General features: G+C 43.2%; 1 protein-coding gene across 1 annotated transcript in view; it reads left to right on the forward strand.

Annotated features, from left to right (window-relative positions):
• The window catches only part of ZNF414 (zinc finger protein 414), a 208,798-nt gene that overhangs the window by 63,038 nt on the left and 126,623 nt on the right, over positions 1-19,137 (forward strand). The window contains exon 4 of the mRNA XM_044281924.1: positions 2,415-2,520. Within this exon, the coding sequence (XP_044137859.1) occupies positions 2,415-2,520 (106 nt within the window). The remainder of the gene's footprint in view (positions 1-2,414; positions 2,521-19,137) is intronic.

A 19,137-nucleotide genomic window follows, 5' to 3' on the forward strand; every position in this document is an offset into this window, starting at 1 on the left:
AGAATCGGGGCAATAAATATTTATGTTTTGTTTGGCTGTTAACTCTTGCTTTATTACCGGAAAAAAGGATTCAAATGGAAATTTGGCACCGTTTTTATTTTATATTTTTAACGCTGTTTATCCGAGGGGTTTGATCAAAAGTTATTTTTGTAGCGACGACTTTTACGCACGTGACGATGCCCAATATGTATGGCTCTCAGACTTTGGAGTAGGGATCAACCGATATTGATTTTTTTAGGTCCGATACCGATACCGATAATTTGTGAACTTTTAGGCCGATAGCCGATAATTTATACCGATATTATGTGAATTTTCATTTTTGAAAAAAAAAAAAAAATTCCTGCTGAAAATGAATGTTTATTGTTAATGTGTATTTATTTTTTCTTTTATACTTAATATTTTGGTGGGGTTTTTTTTTTTGTTTTTTTTTTTTACTAACTTCTAGCCCCCTTAGGGACTACAACCCTTGTCCTATTCACCCTGATAGAGCTCTATCAGGGTGAATAGGAGCTCACACTGTCCCTGCTGCTCTGTGCTTTGTGCACAGAGCAGCATGGAGCTTACTATGGCAGCCAGGGCTTCAGTCGCGTCCTGGCTGCCATGGTAACCGATCGGAGCCCCAGCATTACACTGCTGGGACTCCGATCGGAGGAGGAGGGGAGAGGGGATCCTGTGGCCACTGCCACCAACGATCAATAGGGGGGGTGGGGGCGCACTGCGCCACCAATGTGGTTCATACTGGGGTGGGGGCCGCGGGCGCACTGCACCACCAATTTTAGTTAATACTGGGGTGGGGGCCGCGGGCGCACTGCGCCACCAATGTCGTTAATACTGGGGTGGGGGCCGCGGGCGCACTGCGCCACCAATGTTGTTAATGACCCCCCCTGGCATTGTTACAGGATGCCGGCTGAATGATTTCAGCCGGCATCCTGTTCCGATTAACCCCAGCGGCGCCGGAATAGAGATTTAAAGTTAGGATGTACCGGTACGCTCTGAGTCCTTAAGGACTTGGGAAATGGGGCGTATTGGTACGCCCTACGTCCTTAAGGGGTTAAAATTTGCAGAAGACTTTTTAGCCTTGTCGCCATATGCAACAAGGCTGCCGCACTGTAGGTGAATATTGCGGGGGGCATGGGAGCCAATAATCCCTTGCGCCGCCACCCCAGCGCAGGCGTTTGCCGGCTATATGATTCTGCAGCCAGCACCTCCCTCCTGTATTTGAATTAATGAGTTAACATAATTGGTGGCGCAGTGCGTCGCCACCCCTTCCCCCAGTATTAAAAACATTGGTAGCGCAGTATTAAGTAGAAGTATAAAAATGTTGTCACTTGACCAAACCCCTCAGGTGAATGCTGTAAAAATAAAAAATAAACTGCTAAAACAACCAATTTTTGGGTCACCTTGCCCCATAAAGTGTTAAAATGAATGATCAAAAAATCATATGTACCCAAAAATAGTACCAATAAAACTGGCACATTATCCCTTGGTTATCAAAATGGGGTCACTTCTTGGGAGTTTCTACTGTAAGGGTGCATTAGGGGGGCTTCAAATGGGACATGGCATCTAAAAACCATGTGGTGCTCCATTTCTTCTGCGCCCTGCCGTGTGCCCATATAGCAGTTTGACAACATGTGGGGTGTTTCTGTAAACCGCAGAATCTGGGTAATAAATATTGAGTTTTGTTTGTTACCCATCGATGTGTTAAAAAGAAAAAATTGGATTAAAATGGAAAATCTGCCCCAAAAAAGTGAAAAGTTATCTCCATTTTCCTTTAATTCTTGTGGAACGCCTAAATGGTTAACAAAAATTGTAAAATCGGTTTTAAGTGGATGCTTGCGATTTTCACGCAGCCCCATTCACTTCTATGAGGCCTGCGTTGCGTGAAAAAACGCACAAAATAGAACTTGCTGCGATTTTCACGCAACGAACAAGTGATGCGTGAAAATCACACAGGTGCACAGCCCCATAGAAGTGAATGGGTCCGGATTCAGTGCGGGTGCAATGCGTTCAACTCGTGCATTGCACCCGCACGGAAAACTCGCCCGTGTGAAAGGGGCCTTGGTTTAGCAATTACCTTCTCTATAGGGGACAAATGACATGAAGAAAACCCTAATAGTAAGGCACACTGGGTGCAAAAGAACACACCAAAAATGCAGGTGGCAAAAATAATGTGCTTGCTGTGGCATTTTTTACTGGTAAAAAATAAAAATGTAAAAAATGCCAGAGCCAAACTTATTTGTGTAATGATCCTAACTGTATGACTGGTTCAAGTTAATCTTTTGTTTCCCAGCCTTTTGATTTAACCTTATTTATTTCCCTTGTGATAAAAATGTGTTCTTCTTCTCAATAACGGTATCATGGTAACCATCATATGAATATAAAAATCTTTTGAAAATGTTTTTTTTTCCTAACAGATAAAAAATTCATATGCTCCATTAGTGGCTGTGGTGAAGTGCTAGATAGCATGCAAGACCTCATGAACCATCTAAAAGTCCATTACAAGCCTAATCGCTACTTTAAGTAAGTAGGATTTGTTTCTCTGCCCTAGCCAAACTTTATATATGATTTTTGGTAAACTTTACCACAAGTTTTTCAATCATCGTTTACTTTTTGTAAAGCACCTGTGACATTTCATAAATTCTCATTCACTAACATTAAAGGTGTTTCTGGTTATTGTTGACCAATAAGTCTGTAAGATGATTATATGACACTTATTAATATAGCCTTTGGTGATTTTTTTTTTTGTGACGTTTGCTATATTGTCCTATGTTGAGCAAATCTGAGCTGTCCATACAGGAGATCTGTCAATAAGATGGCTGCTGATTGATGGTCATGTGACCAGGCAAAAATAACTCCAGACTCTGCCTTCTCCACTGAAATACACCACATCTGCCATCTGCACTTGAAATTTGGAGGGTTTAGTGTAGGTATAGTATATTTGAATCACTTCCAGACCGGGCCATTTACCCCCTTCCTGACTAGGCCTAATTTAGCAAATCTGACATATAGATTTGAAACAATTCACTGTTTTCTAAATTTGAATCTCTCTGCTTTTCAGACATATAGTGATGCCTCATAAAATATTAATTAATTAATTAACATTCCCCATATGTCTACTTTATGTGGACATCATTTTGGTAATGCAATTTTATTTTCTTAGGACGCTAGAAGGTTTAGAATTTTAGAAGCATTTTTTTTTTATTTTTAAGAAAATTTCCAAAGTCAACTATTCCCATCTCAGACAATGGGGCATTTCGCTAGGATATGCCCCCATTGTCTGATAGGTGCGGGTCCGCTGGGACCCGCACCTACAACGAGAACGAAGCGGGGAGCGCTGTGGCTGGAGGACCCCCGATAGAAGTGAATGGGAGCGCAATGCACATGCGTGGCCCATGCTCCCATTCATTTCTATGGGGCAGGCGGCAATAGCTGAGCCAGTGCTCAGCTATTTTCGGCAATCCCATAGAAATTAATGCAGGGACGGCTGCGCCTATAAGACAATGGAGGGCATATCCTAGCGATATGCCCCCATTGTCTGAAATGGGAAAACCCCTTTAAGGACCAGTTCAGTTCTGAAGTCACTTTGTGGGGCTTACATAGTAGAAACCCCTTCATAAATGACCCCATTGTAGAAACTACACCCTCAAGTTACTCAAAACTGATTTTACAAGCTTTAACTCTTTAGGTGTTCCACGAGAATTAAAGGAAAATGGTGATGAGATTTCAAAATTTCACTTTTTTGGCAGATTTTTCCATTTTAATCAATTTTTTTTCTTTAACACAGTCGAGGTTTAACAGCCAAACAAAACTTAATATTTATTACATTGATTCTGTGGTTTACATAAACGCCCCACATGTGGTCATAAACTGATGTAAGGGCACACGGCAGGGCACAGAAGAAAAGGAACGCCATATGGTTTTTGGAAGGCAGTTTTTGCTGAACTGGTTTTTAAATGCCATGTCCTATTTGAAGGGTGATGCACCCTTACAGTAGAAACTCACAAAAAGTGACCCCATTTTGGAAGCTAGGGGATAAGGTGCCAGTTTTATTGATACTATTTTGAGGTACACATGATTTTTTTTATTGCTCTATACACTACGTGCAGAATTATTAGGCAAATGAGTATTTTGACCACATCATCCTCTTTATGCATGTTGTCTTACTCCAAGCTGTATAGGCTCGAAAGCCTACTACCAATTAAGCATATTAGGTGATGTGCATCTCTGTAATGAGAAGGGGTGTGGTCTAATGACATCAACACCCTATATCAGGTGTGCATAATTATTAGGCAACTTCCTTTCCTTTGGCAAAATGGGTCAAAAGAAGGACTTGACAGGCTCAGAAAAGTCAAAAATAGTGAGATATCTTGCAGAGGGATGCAGCACTCTTAAAATTGCAAAGCTTCTGAAGCGTGATCATCAAACAATCAAGCGTTTCATATAAAATAGTCAACAGGGTCGCAAGAAGCGTGTGGAAAAACCAAGGCGCAAAATAACTGCCCATGAACTGAGAAAAGTCAAGCGTGCAGCTGCCAAGATGCCACTTGCCACCAGTTTGGCCATATTTCAGAGCTGCAACATCACTGGAGTGCCCAAAAGCACAAGGTGTGCAATACTCAGAGACATGGCCAAGGTAGGAAAGGCTGAAAGACGACCACCACTGAACAAAACACACGAGCTGAAACGTCAAGACTGGGCCAAGAAATATCTCAATGATGATGAAATGACAGTGAGTCTTGATGGGCCAGATGGATGGGCCCGTGGCTGGATTGGTAAAGGGCAGAGAGCTCCAGTCCGACTCAGATGCCAGCAAGGTGGAGGTGGAGTACTGGTTTGGGCTGGTATCATCAAAGATGAGCTTGTGGGGCCTTTTTGGGTTGAGGATGGAGTCAAGCTCAACTCCCAGTCCTACTGCCAGTTTCTGGAAGACACCTTCTTCAAGCAGTGGTACAGGAAGAAGTCTGCAAGGTAAGAAAAACATGATTTCCATGCAGGACAATGCTCCATCACACGCGTCCAAGTACTCCACAACGTGGCTGGCAAGAAAGGGTATAAAATAAGAAAATCTAATGACATGGCCTCCTTGTTCACCTGATCTGAACCCCATTGAGAACCTGTGGTCCATCATCAAATGTGAGATTTACAAGGAGGGAAAACAGTACACCTCTCTGAACAGTGTCTGGGATTGCTGCTGCACGCAATGTTGATGGTGAACAGATCAAAACACTGACAGAATCCATGGATGGCAGGCTTTTGAGTGTCCTTGCAAAGAAAGGTGGCTATATTGGTCACTGATTTGTTTTTGTTTTGTTTTTGAATGTCAGAAATGTATATTTGTGAATGTTGAGATGTTATATTGGTTTCACTGGTAAAAATAAATAATTGAAATGGGTATATATTTGTTTTTTGTTAAGTTGCCTAATAATTATGTACCGTAATAGTCACCTGCACACACAGATATCCCCCTAAAATAGCTAAAACTAAAAACAAACTAAAAACTACTTCCAAAAATATTCAGCTTTTATATTAATGAGTTTTTTGGGTTCATTGAGAACATGGTTGTTGTTCAATAATAAAATTAATCCTCAAAAATACAACTTGCCTAATAATTCTGCACTCCCTGTATTATGTTTTTGTGAGGCAAAGTAACCCAAAAATTGCTGTTTTGGCACAGTTTTTATTATTCATTTTTTGCAGCATTTATCTGACAGGGTAGATCATGTCCATTTTTATAGTGCAGGTTGTTACGGACGCAGTGATATCAAATATGTCTACTTTCTTTGTTAGTTTCAGTTTTACATAATAAAGCATTCTGTTTTTGTGTCTCCTTTTTCTGAACGCCATTTTATTTTTTATTTTTCTGCCGATCATATTGTTGAGGGGTTCATTTTTTGCAAGAAGAGTTGACGTTTTTATTGGTACAATTTTTAAGTACATATGATTTTTTGATAATTCATTTTTACACTTTATGGTGCAAGGTGACCCAAAAAATTTGCGGTTTTAGCACAGTTTTTATTTATTTATTTGTACAGCTTTCAACTGAGGGGTTAGGTTATGTTACATTTGTATAGAGCGGATCGTTACGAACGTGGCAATACCTGATATGTATACTTTTTCTTATTTATTTAAATTTTACACAATTATAGTATTTTTGAAACCCAAAAAATGATGTTTTCGTGTCTCTACAGTCTGAGAGCCATAGCTTTTTTTTTAAATTTTTGACCGATTGTCTTAGTTAGGGTATCGTTTTGTGCGGGAAGAGGTGACCGTTTGATCGGTACTTTTTTGGGGGGCATACGCCTTTTTGATCGCTTGGTGTAGCACTTTTTGTGATGTAAGACGTGGCGATACCTAATATGTATATTTATTTATTTTACTTTAACACAATAATAGCATTTTTGAAACAAAAAAAGTTTTTATGTCTGCATGTTCTGAGAGCTATAGTTTTATTTTTATTTATTTTTTAGCGATTTTCTTATGTAGGGGCAAATTTTTTGAGGGATGAGGTGACTGTTTTATTAGTACCATTTTGTGGGACATATGCCGTTTTGAGCACTTTTTGTCATGTAAGCTGACAAAAATGGCTTTTTTTTTTTACACAGTTTTATGGTATGTATCGGACGTGGTGGATCATATGATATATTTATAGAGCCGACCGTCAAGGACGTGCCAATATCAATTTTTTTTTTTAATTACTTAACCGCCTCCCGACCGCCTAACGCAGGGATGCGTCCTGCGGGCAGTGGGGTTGTTCCTCGTCGACGCATCGTCGCGTCATCTCGCAAGAAAAGTCGCAGCATAAGTTCGTCACCAGCCTGCTGCCAGCGTAGATCATTGGCTGGCAGGCTGGTGACGAACTTCTGCTGCGACTTTTCTTGCGAGATGACGCGACGATGCGTCGACGAGAAATGGCTTCTGTACTCTCTGCTGGTTCCTTTTCGTCGGTTGATCCCAGCAGAGAGCACAGATTGCAGTAAGTACACCAAACACAACACATTTAGCCCCAAACAACCCCCCCCCATCACCCCAATTAACCCCTTCATCACCCCTGTCAATCACTAGTGAAAGGGAAAAAAGTGATCAGTGTAAACTGTCATTTTTTTTTTTCACCAGTATTGACTGTTAGGTTTTAGGTTAGTTTAGGCCCCTTTGGTAGGTAGTTAGCGTCGGTTAGCGCCCAGCCCACCGCATCGCAGTCATTGATTCGCTGATTAGCGTATCGCTAATCAGCATTGGTACTTTTATAGTATCTGTAAGTGATCAGAACCGATCACAGTCAGATCTATAGTAGTATTAGCTCGCCCTCCACCCAAAACGCAGAGTTTGCCTAATCGGTCTCCGACACGTGCGTTCACCCACGCCCACCCCGCCGCAGTGACAAAATTATTATAATTTTTTTTTTATCACTGCAAAAGTGCTGCGGCGATAAAAATAAATAAATCAGTTTTGATATTTTTTATCAATCGCAGCGGCTTCCTGTACTTCGCTAGCCTCCCATTTGTAAGACAGGCTTGCTTTTTTGTCTTGGGTAGTCTCAGGGAATACCCCCTAAATTTAGTTGACCAAATGGCAAATAAGGAGTATTCTTCTGAAGAGGCCTACAGGCTTCTGACCCAGTCGGATGAGGAATGGGAACCCTCATCTGACGAATCCAGCGGGTCAGAATACAAACCTGTAGAAAGCAGTGGCAGTCTGACCCAAAGTTCGGACGATGAGATTTAGGTCCCTGATAGCACTAGGCGTACGCGTGTTGCTAGATCACAGGTTGCACAGGTTGCGCAGGATCCGCTTCAAGAGCAGCAGAGTGGTGCTGGTGCTGTCGGATTACGTGGTGAGGCATACACCAGCAGCGCAGCCCATCCTGGACCTAGTGCCAGCACTGCCGTAGAACATGGTGAAGTGGCGAGCCTCAGAAGGGCAGTTGAAGCTGGTACGGTGGCACGTGCAGTCGTTCCCCCCCGTCGCAGCCACCGCACAGACAGGCCCGTAGAGCCCCTAGAGTCCCTGAGGTGCTGGCAAACCCTGATTGGCAGCCCCCATCTTCAGCTGCACCAGTAGTTCCCCCTTTCACCGCCCAGTCTGGAGTTCGGGTTGAGACAGCTCAGATCGGATCGGCACTGTTCTTTTTTAGCTGTTCTTTACTGCGGAGCTCTTTGACTTAGTCGTGGCAGAAATAAACCGGTATGCCACTCAATTTATAGCCGCCAACCCGAGAAGCGTTTATGCCCAGTCTTTCCGGTGGAAACCCGTCCAAGTTTCCGAATTTAAAACTTTTCTGGGCCTTCTCCTCAACATGGGCCTGACAAAAAAGCATGAATTGTGGTCATATTGGTCCACGAACCCTATTCATCACATGCCCATGTTCTCTGCTGCCATTTCCAGGACACGATTTGAGACCATCCTGCGTTTCCTGCACTTTAGTGACTACAGCACCTCTCGTCCCAGAGGCCACCCAGCTTTTGACCGGCTCCACAAAATTCGGCCCCTCATAGACCACTTTAATACCAAATTTGCAGATTTGTATACCCCTGAGCAAAACATCTGCATAGACGAGTCCCTTATACATTTTACCGGGTGCCTTGGCTTCAAACAATACATCCCAAGCAAGCGCGGTATGGGGTTAAATTGTATAAGCTCTGTGAAAGGGCCACAGGCTATACGCACACATTTCGTGTCTATGAGGGTAAAGATCAGACCCTGGAGCCACTCAGTTGCCCTGACTACCTGGGGAGCAGTGGGAAGACAGTCTGGGACTTGGTGTCACCCTTATTTGGCAAGGGGTACCATCTTTATGTGGAAAATTTCTACACAAGTGTGCCCCTCTTCAGGCATTTGTTTCTAGAACAGATTGGCTGCTGTGGCACTGCGCGAACTAGTCGCCGGGGCTTCCTGCAACGGCTCATTACCACCTGTCTTGCAAGGGGGAGAGGGCTGCCTAGTGTAACGAAAAACTGCTCGTGGTGAAATGGAGAGACAAGCTGTCACGGAAGGTGTACAGGAAACAAGACAATGCAAAATGAATATATGACTCACTGGATCCAAAACTAAGGAACCAAAGGGAGACCCCTGCATAAGACCTGGCACTCTCCCTGACTGCTCAGCCTATGCGAACACCCCAATGGTGGATGATCGCATATCCTCGTACCTCGACTATATAACACCTGAACACCCTACAATAGTGAGGGGACACGACCACCGGCTCCCTACACTAGACACGGAGGGAGTCAGGGTCACCTGGGATCCAGCAAACATAAAATCGCAAATTAATGTACAACACTTAACTTGTAGAAGACTGGGAAATAGGATCAGCATGCACACACACTCCAGGAAGTTGTATAAACCGCCCACTAATGCATTATGGGGAGGAATTTAAAGGGATGCAATCAGTCCAACTACAAGACAGCTGAGAGAGGCTAACAAGATGAGGAACTGAAAACCAAAACAAAGAAAGCTCAAGGAGGAGGTTCTGAAAGGAATCTGTCAGAGCTTCTCAGATGTCTGGTTGTGACACAAGCGTGAAGTTTACATGCTCTCCTCCATTCACGCAGACACGACAATCCAAATTGAATGAGCAACTGGAGTTATTGAAAAGCCCCTCTTGGTCCACGATTATAATTTGCTCATGGGAGGGGTGGTCTTTGGCCAGATGTTGGCTTCTTATTTACTCTCCCGCAGGACCAGACTCTGGTATAAGGTGTCTGTATACCTTATTTAATTTGCGATGTACAATAGTTTTGTTCTCTACAGTAAGGCTGGGAGAACACGATCCTTCCTCAAATTTCAGGAAGAGATAATCGAGAACCTCCTGTATCCAGGAGGTTCCGTGGCCCCAACCACCAGTGTAGGGAGCCATCTACTCGAGCGACATTTCCCCAATGTCGTTGCTGGTACCTCAAACCAAGCGCCACCCCGAAAAAGATGTCGTGTCTGTAGCAAGAGTGGAATAAGGCGTGTGTCACTACCAGAGCTTTGAGACGTTCTCACAGCTCTGTTTCTCCATTCCTGTGATGATGTCACTACTAGAGCTTGGAGGAGTTCCCTTTGCCCTGTTTCTCCGCCCCTGTGATGAGGTCTTTACTTTCTGTTTCCTTCCTCCCAGCTGTCCCTCCTGTGTTTGATTTCGCTGCCTTTAAATCACCCCACCTCCTTTGTAGAGGTGCGGATTATACTTTTCATTTGAGCTGTATCTCTCGCTTGAGTATCTTCACCTGTGTGATATCTATTCACTGGATCTGTGTTCTGCTGAAGCAAGTACTGACTTTGGATCTGTTTTCACTGCAGCCGCAGCTCCTTCAGTTAAGTGTTCAGACATTGTGTGTTTCTGTTTCTTTGCTGACTGGATCCGAGGCGACCCCGGTTCCGTCCATATACTGAGCAGGGCACCGGTGGCCGTGCCCCTTCCACTACTGTAGGGGTTTCAGTGGTCATCAGCCTTAGGTACGCGGGCATGTCTCGATCCACCATCCGGATCTGGACATGTGCTTAGCAGCTTAGGGAGAGCTTTTAGGGTCTGACAGGGGTCACCCTTTATCCTCCCTAGTTTGGGTCCGGTCAGTTGCTATTCACTGTGTAGGCTCTTGTTGCTCACTTACAGCCCGTGACAGCGTGACACCCGCTATTTCTGTACTGACTGCCCTGACCACCCTGCCCTATGCTTAGGGGAGTGTTTCCAGAAGTACCACACACAGGTACACTTAGTATAGGGATTGCGTGACACAGGACAGGCACACAGGGGTCTTGGGGTCCTTTCACACAGAGCTGCTGCAAACCTCTCCTTTCACCTGGGACAAAGTGCATAATGTACTTTGCCACATCTCTGGGCGATTTGCGCTTTGCACATTGTCCCATGGGGAAGGAGAGGTTTGTCCTATAAAGGTTAAAAAAATAAAAAATTACAGGTAAGCAAAAAAGTTAATGTTCTAAAAGTTCAACAAAGTTGATAAAAGTGAATGTTCTGTTTCAAATGTTATATAAAGTTAATATTAATAAATGTATTGCGTTGCGGCCAGCAATGATTTATTCATCCACATCGATTGATGTGAATGGAGAAATCGGGTTTGCCATGGCATACGGGCTGAGTGGGTTTGGATGTTGGGCGGAGCTCTTATGTCCTGGCAGACGCCTTTCCCCCCCTTTTTTTATTTTAATTTTTTGCACATTTTTTGGCAGAGATTTTTTCATCCACATTGATCGATGCGAATGAAGAAATCTGCGCCGTTCATTTATCTTTCAGCCCAGAGGCTGAACGGAAAAAAAAATCTCATTATCTGTATGCTCAATATAAGGAGAATAGCAGAAACTCCTACTTGCATGTAATGATTGTGGAGACCCTCAAATGCCAGGGCAGTACAAACACCCCACAAATGACCCCATTTTGGAAAGAAGAAGGTATTCGCTGAGGGGCATATTGAGTCCATGAAAGATTGAACTTTTTGTCCCAAGTTAGCGGAAAGGGAGACTTTGTGAGAAAAAATCAAAAAAAAAAATCAATTTCTGCTAACTTGTGCCAAAAAAAAAATATCTTCTATGAACTCGCCATGCCCCTTAGGGAATACCTTGGGGTGTCTTCTTTCCAAAATGGGGTCACATGTGGGGTATTTATACTGCCCTGGCATTTTAGGGGCCCTAAAGTGTGAAAAGAAGTCTGGAATCCAAATGTCTAAAAATGCCCTCCTAAAATGTACTCATTGGAATCTGGGCCCCTTTGCGCTCCTATGCTGTGGGGTGTCTTTTTACAGATACCCATGCTGGGTGAGAGAAATATGTTTGTAAAATGACAACTTTGTATAAAAAAAATGGGAAAAGTTGTTGTCTTTTACAGAGATATTTCTCTCACCCAGCATGGGTATATGTAAAAATACACCCCAAAACATATTGCCCTTCTTCTTCTGAGTACGGCGATACCACATGTGTGACACTTTTTTGCAGCCTAGGTGCGCAAAGGTCCCAAATTCCAATGAGTACCTTTATAATTTCACAGGGCATTTTTTACGCATCTGGATTCCAAACTACTTCTCACGCTTTAGGTCCTCGAAAAAATAGGGGCATGGCGACTTCATGTAAAATTTGATTTTTTTTGTCACAAGTTAGTGGAATATGAAAGTTTGTAAGGAAAAAAATTTAATAAAATAATTTTCCGCTAACTTGTGCCCCAAAAAAATATTCTAGGAACTCGCCATGCCCCTCACGGAATACCTTGGGGTGTCTTCTTTGCAAAATGGGGTCACATGTGGGGTATTTATACTGCCCTGGCATTTTAGGGGCCCTAAAGCGTGAGAAGGAGTTTGGAATTCAAATGCGTAAAAAAATGCCCTCTGAAATCCTAAAGATACTCATTGGAATTTGGGCCCCTTTGTGCACCTAGGCTGCAAAAAAGTGTCACATATATGGTATCGCCGTACTCAGGAGAAGTAGGGCAATGTGTTTTGGGGTGTATTTTTACTTATACCCATGCTGGGTGAGAGAAATATCTCTGTCAAATGACAACTTTGTATTAAAAAAAAAAGGGGAAAAGTTGTCTTTTAGAGAGATATTTCTCTCACCTAGCATGGGTATATGTAAAAATACACCTCAAAACACATTGCCCTACTTCTCCTAAATATGGCAATACCACATGAGTGACACTTTTTTGCAGCCTAGGTGCACAAATGGGCCCAAATTCCAATGAGTGCTTTTAGGATTTTACAGGGCATTTTTACGCATTTGGATTCCAAACTACTTCTCACGCTTTAGGGCCCCTAAAATGCAAGGGCAGTATAAATACCCCACATGTGACCCCATTTTGGAAAGAAGACACCCCAAGGTATTCAGTGAGGGGCATGGTGAGTTCATGTAAAATTTAATTTTTTGTCACAAGTTAGTGGAATATGAGTAAAAAAAAACAAAAACCAAACCAACACATTTTCTGCTAACTAATGACAAAAAATAAAAACTTTCATTAACTCGCTATGCCCATCAGCGAATACTTTAGGGTGTCTACTTTCCGAAATGGAGTCATTTGTAGGGTGTTTGTACTGTCTGGACATTGTAGAACCTCTGGAAACATGACAGGTGCTCAGAAAGTCAAAGTGCGTAAATTTATTTTTTTTGCAACATAGTTTGTACATAGTTTGTAAACGCTATAACTTTTACCCAAACCAATAAATATACACTTATTGCATTTTTTTTTTATCAAAGACACGTAGAACAATACATTTAGAGAAAAATGTATATAGAAATGTAGTTTTATTTGAAACTGAAACTACAGAAACTGAAAAATGTCATTTTTTGGCAAAAATTTCTGTCAATTTCGATTAATATAAAAAAAATGAAAAAATGTCAGCAGCAATGAAATACCACCAAATGAAATCTCTATTAGTGAGAAGAAAAGGATGTAAAATTCATTTGGGTGGTACGTTGTATGATTGAGCAATAAACCGTGAAAGTAGTGTAGTGCAGAATTGTAAAAAGTGGTCTGGTCATTAAGGGGGTTTAAGCTAGGGGAGCTGAGGTGGTTAATTGGGAAATTTTTAAAAAAATTTTTGCGTGAAACCTTTTTTAATTTTTTAATTTTTTAATTTTACACTTTGCGTACCCCATAAGGTTATACATGACCTCTGGGGGACATTTAACTTATTTTTTTATTTTTTATTTTTTGCACTATTGATTTCTCCTGTAACGGGCTGACAGAGAGGCTGTACAGCAGTATACAGCGCTGTACAGTCTCAGCGCAGGTTTGATCGAGGTCTGTGGAAGACCCGACAGCTCCTGCACTCTCCTGGCCCTGGCGGTCACATGACCACTGGGTCGGGATAGGAAGGCAGGGACACCTGGTAACTGCTGTCACTGACAGCCGGCTCACCGCTCGGCAGCTGCACGATTAGCGTGCAGCTGCCATCTGTGAATGTTTATTCAGAGATACAACGACCAGCCCAAGGATGTTTATAGTCAATGGGCGGTCGTAAAGCGGTTAATGGAGGAGACTGAGTGATTTGCCTGGTCACATGACCCTCCATCTGCAGCCATTTTATGAACATTACTGCTGTGTGGACAGCACAAAGGACTTGGCCAACAAGAGAGAATACCTTATGAAATATAGAAAATGCCGCAGAATATCAACAAAGGCTATATTAGTAAGTGCCATATAGTCATCTTACAAACACATTGATCAACAGTAGACCGAAAGTGGCCAACCCCTTTAACTACATTCAGCTAGTGTACACTATATACTAGAAGTTGTACCTTGCTATGACTTCCGCCCATTTCTTTATAGAATATAAATATTTCCATATCATCTTCAACAACTTTTCAACCCATTGATGAAATAATCAGGGTGTTTCAAGAACCTGATTGATCAGTGCAGTCATCAAAAAGAACATTTTTCTCCTTCTCATGTGATGTCACCATTACCTAGTAATGGCTGTCCTGAGAAACATGTGACATCTACCAGTTGTCACTGTTATAATTTTACTTATGCACAATTAGTTTTAGCCAACGTTATTTAAACTAAGTAATGAACAAACCATAACAAATATTTTGTGGCGCGCTGATCGTGCAGGACTTGTTTTGTATCTGCCAGCATTGGTGGAAAAAAAGTTTCCGCCATATTAACACCTTGTATGCTGTGTTCAACGTTGACCACGGCATGTACAGGGTTTGCAGAGGGAAGGGGCTCCCTCTACTTCCCCATCAGCTCACCGCGCTGAGGTAATAGCTCAATTCCTTACACAAGTTTCTATGCCTGCCAGCTACGGAAGCCTATGAGATCCAGCCCACATGCTGGGTCTCATAGGCACACTGTCAGTGTATTACAGAATGTATTGTAATATATATTGTAGAGTGGATCTGAATTCTAAAAGTTGTATTCCCAAAGTGGGACAAAAAAATAAATAAACATTGTCAACTTATGAGTCAAAAGACATGGCTTTCCGAAAATGTCAGTGCAAAAAATATGATTTTTCTTTACAAAAATGCTTTGTACAAGTGGTAAAATATAAATTGGTATCTCTGTAATCATACTGACCAGTAGAATAGTGTCCATAAACCAACCCATCATAATCTGCAATGCAAAAGCCAACAGTCTTTCCCTTCTGAACCCTGCAGTGTAGCCAAACAGCACTTTAAGTCCACAGTGATAGTATTTCAGTACCCAGTAGAACCTGCCTAACAGTTTAAAGGGCATTGTGTGTCGCAAATGGCACAAGCTTGGCATAGTATATTGGGCACTGAAATGCTGTATCTGTGGAAAACTTCTTATTAATTTCTGCAAAATGCCAGTGGCATAAAAAAGCTCACTCCATCGCTTAGTACCTTGAGATGTGTAGTTTAAATAAAAGGTCACTTCGCAGAGGTTCCATTTATTATTTCACAAGCCAGCACAAGCGTAAATCACGAGATTTGGCCACAAAAGCACATTGTCCAGGTCAAAGATTAGAGACACATGTAGGGTGTATCTAAAATCGGGAACACAGCATAGTAATAAGGGCTTACTTTTCACACTGGCATATGATAGGAACAACCTATTCGGCACTGAAATGGCATACCTGTGGAAAAAGTGAAATTCATCTACTGTGAATTAATTTTAACAAATCACCTGTGGAGTCAAAAAGCTCCCTAACCCCTCGGAAAATTCTATGAGGGGCATGGTTTCTAAAATGGGGTAACTTCTTTTTTAATTTAACCTCGGTCTTTGCAGTGGGACGGCCAGTGCTGTTCAAATCACCAAACCAGGCCTCAAATGCGCATTGTGTTCTTTTTCTTCTGAGCCCTGTGGTGCGCCCCTACTGCAGTTTAACACCACATATTGGGTGTTGCTCTATTTAGGAGAAAAGGGGTGGTTTTCTCCTGTTACCAAGTGTTTCTATGGGCTGGGCCCTTATAGGCTTCCGTCCATGGCAGACCCCGAGGCCTTTGCGAGTCCAGGGGTTGTCAAGGCAGCCATTGTCTCCCTGTCACTGCAGCGGGGGTTCAATGGAGAGACAGAGGTACCCTGCTCCCTCTACAAAACTGATATATGCTGCGATAAGCATTGATTGCAGCATATAAAGGATTAATCTGCCGGCATCAGCGTTTACTGCAATGTCAGATACAGCAGAGTCCTGGCTGTCAGTCACTGCCAGGCCTCTGCATTGATTGGTCGCGCACAGCTCTTGTGCCCACCTGATCATCATGACGTATTAGTATGTCATTTTGTGGCAAGTCATTTACATCATATGTCGGGAAGGTATTCAAGCATACACATCTGCCTGTCTTCGTCAAGCTTGTGCATTCTCTACCAGTTGTGTCTATAAAGCCAAAGCCTGATTAAAACTGCTGACACAACACTGTGTAAACAATCAGGCAAGGTTGTGAATAGCAGCTATATGCAACTGAGGCTTCTTGTCTCAGTGATTTAGTCCTGTGAGAAGGTCACTCCCATATTCTAGGCGGGGTGCTGTCTGCCTGAAAAGTTGCCCAGATTGCAATCGGGGTCTCTAATGAAAAGCAGACTGCCAGAGAGAACAGGAGGTCACACCTGTGTCTGTGTTGGTCTGAGGTAAAAACTTGGTTCTGTGCATAAAGTCAGTGAATGGCATTAATGAACTTACAACCTGGACGAGAGGCAATACATTTTGAGTTACCTGTATTTTACCTGACGTTCAGGATTTTTCATTTCTGCTGAATTAGGACTGTTCCTAATAAACCCTGGACATGTTAAACTCCTTAACCTGCTAGTGTGTGTGCCAATGCTGATAACTTAGTCAGCTATGTGAAGAGAGATAACACAGCAGAGATCTTTCTGGGTGAAGTAAAGTGAAACTTCCTCAGGAAAACCCCAAAGTCCAACCTCATCCAGTTGTCTGTTGGAGGTGTCTGAACCCTGGGCACATAGCAGCACATCATCTTATGATGGTAGAGCCCATGGAGTATGACATGGCCCGTCGGCACTCTTTGTTTGCTCATTCTGTCTGCAGTGCTGTACCTCAAATTTGCCAAGTGAGTGTAAATTGCACCCTTGTGACTTGACGCCTTGACTCTGGGAGACTGGTAACCCTGCTTAGACATAATATTTTCCCATGTGTTGTGTGCCTTTGGAAAATGTATGGCGGTGATGTGTGAACATGGGGGTGTAAAATACTATCCTGTTGCACAGGTGACCATAGAGACTGATTGAGGGAATATGTCACACAAAGTGGGTGTTGTAAAAGACTTGAAAGTCGCGCTGCCCAGCGTAATGGAGGTCCGTCAAGTAATGGTATCTCGGGTTACTAAGCTCTTCACAATGCAGCCACACAATTGAAATCCTGGGGTAGGTGCACCGTAAGGACATACAAACCACTGTAATGTAAATTGGCGCAAGATAGTGAAGTTCCACAAGGATCACTTTCCCAAAGAATATTTATTATGCTCACAAAATAGTCAATTAAAAATGGCATAAAACAGATGGTTCTTTCCTCATGCGTCCGCTCAGAGCTCAATATGACTCATTCTCATGTGCTGGGGGGACACCCATCTACAGACAAGACCAAGGAACATAACATTCAAAGGTTCTATTGGCTGGGTTGTTATATATTTATTTCTATATATGTAATATATAGAAAACTACTGTAAATCCTGTCTCACCTGTCAGTTAAATGTCCTTGTGTCCCATTTCAGATGCCCATTGGTGCCACTTCCAATCATCGATGTGAAGTTTGAACGGATAGCTATGGATTTAGTGGGACTGCTAGTCAAGTCTGCTAGGGGGTATCAGTGCATTTTGGTGGGTTTAGACTATGCTACCAGGTACCCTTATGTGTTGCCTTTTAGAAATACGTTTACTAAGTGTATTGTCCATTAGTTGGACAGATCAAGGAACCCCCTTTATGTCCACCGTTATGAAGGAGTTGTGTATCATCCTCTAACTGATAGACTGATAGAGAGGTTTTTAATTAAACCTTGAAGGCAATGTTGAAAAAGATGGGAAACATTGGAATTGTCTGATACCATATTTGCTGTTCTCAGTTAGATAGGCCTCTACAGAGTTATCCCCTTTTGACTTATACAGGTGACACCCTCGTGAATTATTGGACGTAGGTAAAGAAACATGGGAGTCTGACGCTACCCCTATAAAAGTGTAATTAACGGGGCGTGGCCTGGGCATCTGCAGGAATGGCCGCTTGAACGCTGAGCTCCGCCGCCTGCACTTTGAAAAGGAGACTTTTATGCTACTTCATCGCAGCACATGGGGAGAAGACTGCAGCTCAAACATCCTAGCAGCTCCCAGGTTCCTGCTAAAGCGAATAATACGCTGGATTCTTACCTCTGGCGATCCTCGGAGAAGACGTCCACAGAGTGCGGGCCTACCTGTGTCCTCCGCTTCTGGTGAAAGACCCTGTGCTTCCAAGGGAGGAGAGCGATCTTTCCCAGGGACTTAAACCTTCAGCTTTATCGCCTTCAGTGAAGGCATTCACCCACAGACCATCAGGGTGCCCCAAAGACATGGCGGGTCCCGCCATAAGGCCAGAGCGCGCGGCTGAGTGTGTCGCCATTATGCCGCCTAAACAAGCACCCAAGCACACTAGACAGTCAGCTACGCCATTGCAGCGGTGTCGCAACTGGAGTGAACCCCCTGGGGACTTTAATGAGGCAAGTCGCCATACATTAGGGGATGGAGACACAGCTGCCTGGGATCGTTTATCCGATTCAATGGACGAAGGTGATGAGGGATCTGTGCCTTCCATGCAATCCTCAGCGCTTCTGCACCAGACGCTACAACACCTGCCCACCAAGGCAGACTTTAAAGTATTGATTGCTGAGGTCAGGAGCGCATGCAAGTCGGAAATATCAGCACTCAGGCAAGACTTTAAGCAATTATCTGGCCGTATGGATTCTATGGAAGCAGAACATGATGATACACGCAGAAGTGTCGCTAACCTGCACTCTATCATAACCTCCCAGTCCCAAGTCATCAGGGAGAACACCCGTCATTTGGAAGACTTGGACAATAGGGGGCGCAGAAACAATATTTGTATTAGAGGTCTGCCTGAACCAGACGCTGATGAAAATCTACCAGACATGTTGTCTGAACTCTTCAACACTATTTTGGGTTCCCAGCCGCCACAAGTTATCAAGCTAGACCGGGCCCATAGGGTGCTTCGCCCCAAATCTTCCGCCGCGCAGCCGAGAGACGTGATCTGC

Source organism: Bufo gargarizans, chromosome 1 (assembly GCF_014858855.1).
Source record: "Bufo gargarizans isolate SCDJY-AF-19 chromosome 1, ASM1485885v1, whole genome shotgun sequence".
Classification (NCBI taxonomy): domain Eukaryota; kingdom Metazoa; phylum Chordata; class Amphibia; order Anura; family Bufonidae; genus Bufo; species Bufo gargarizans.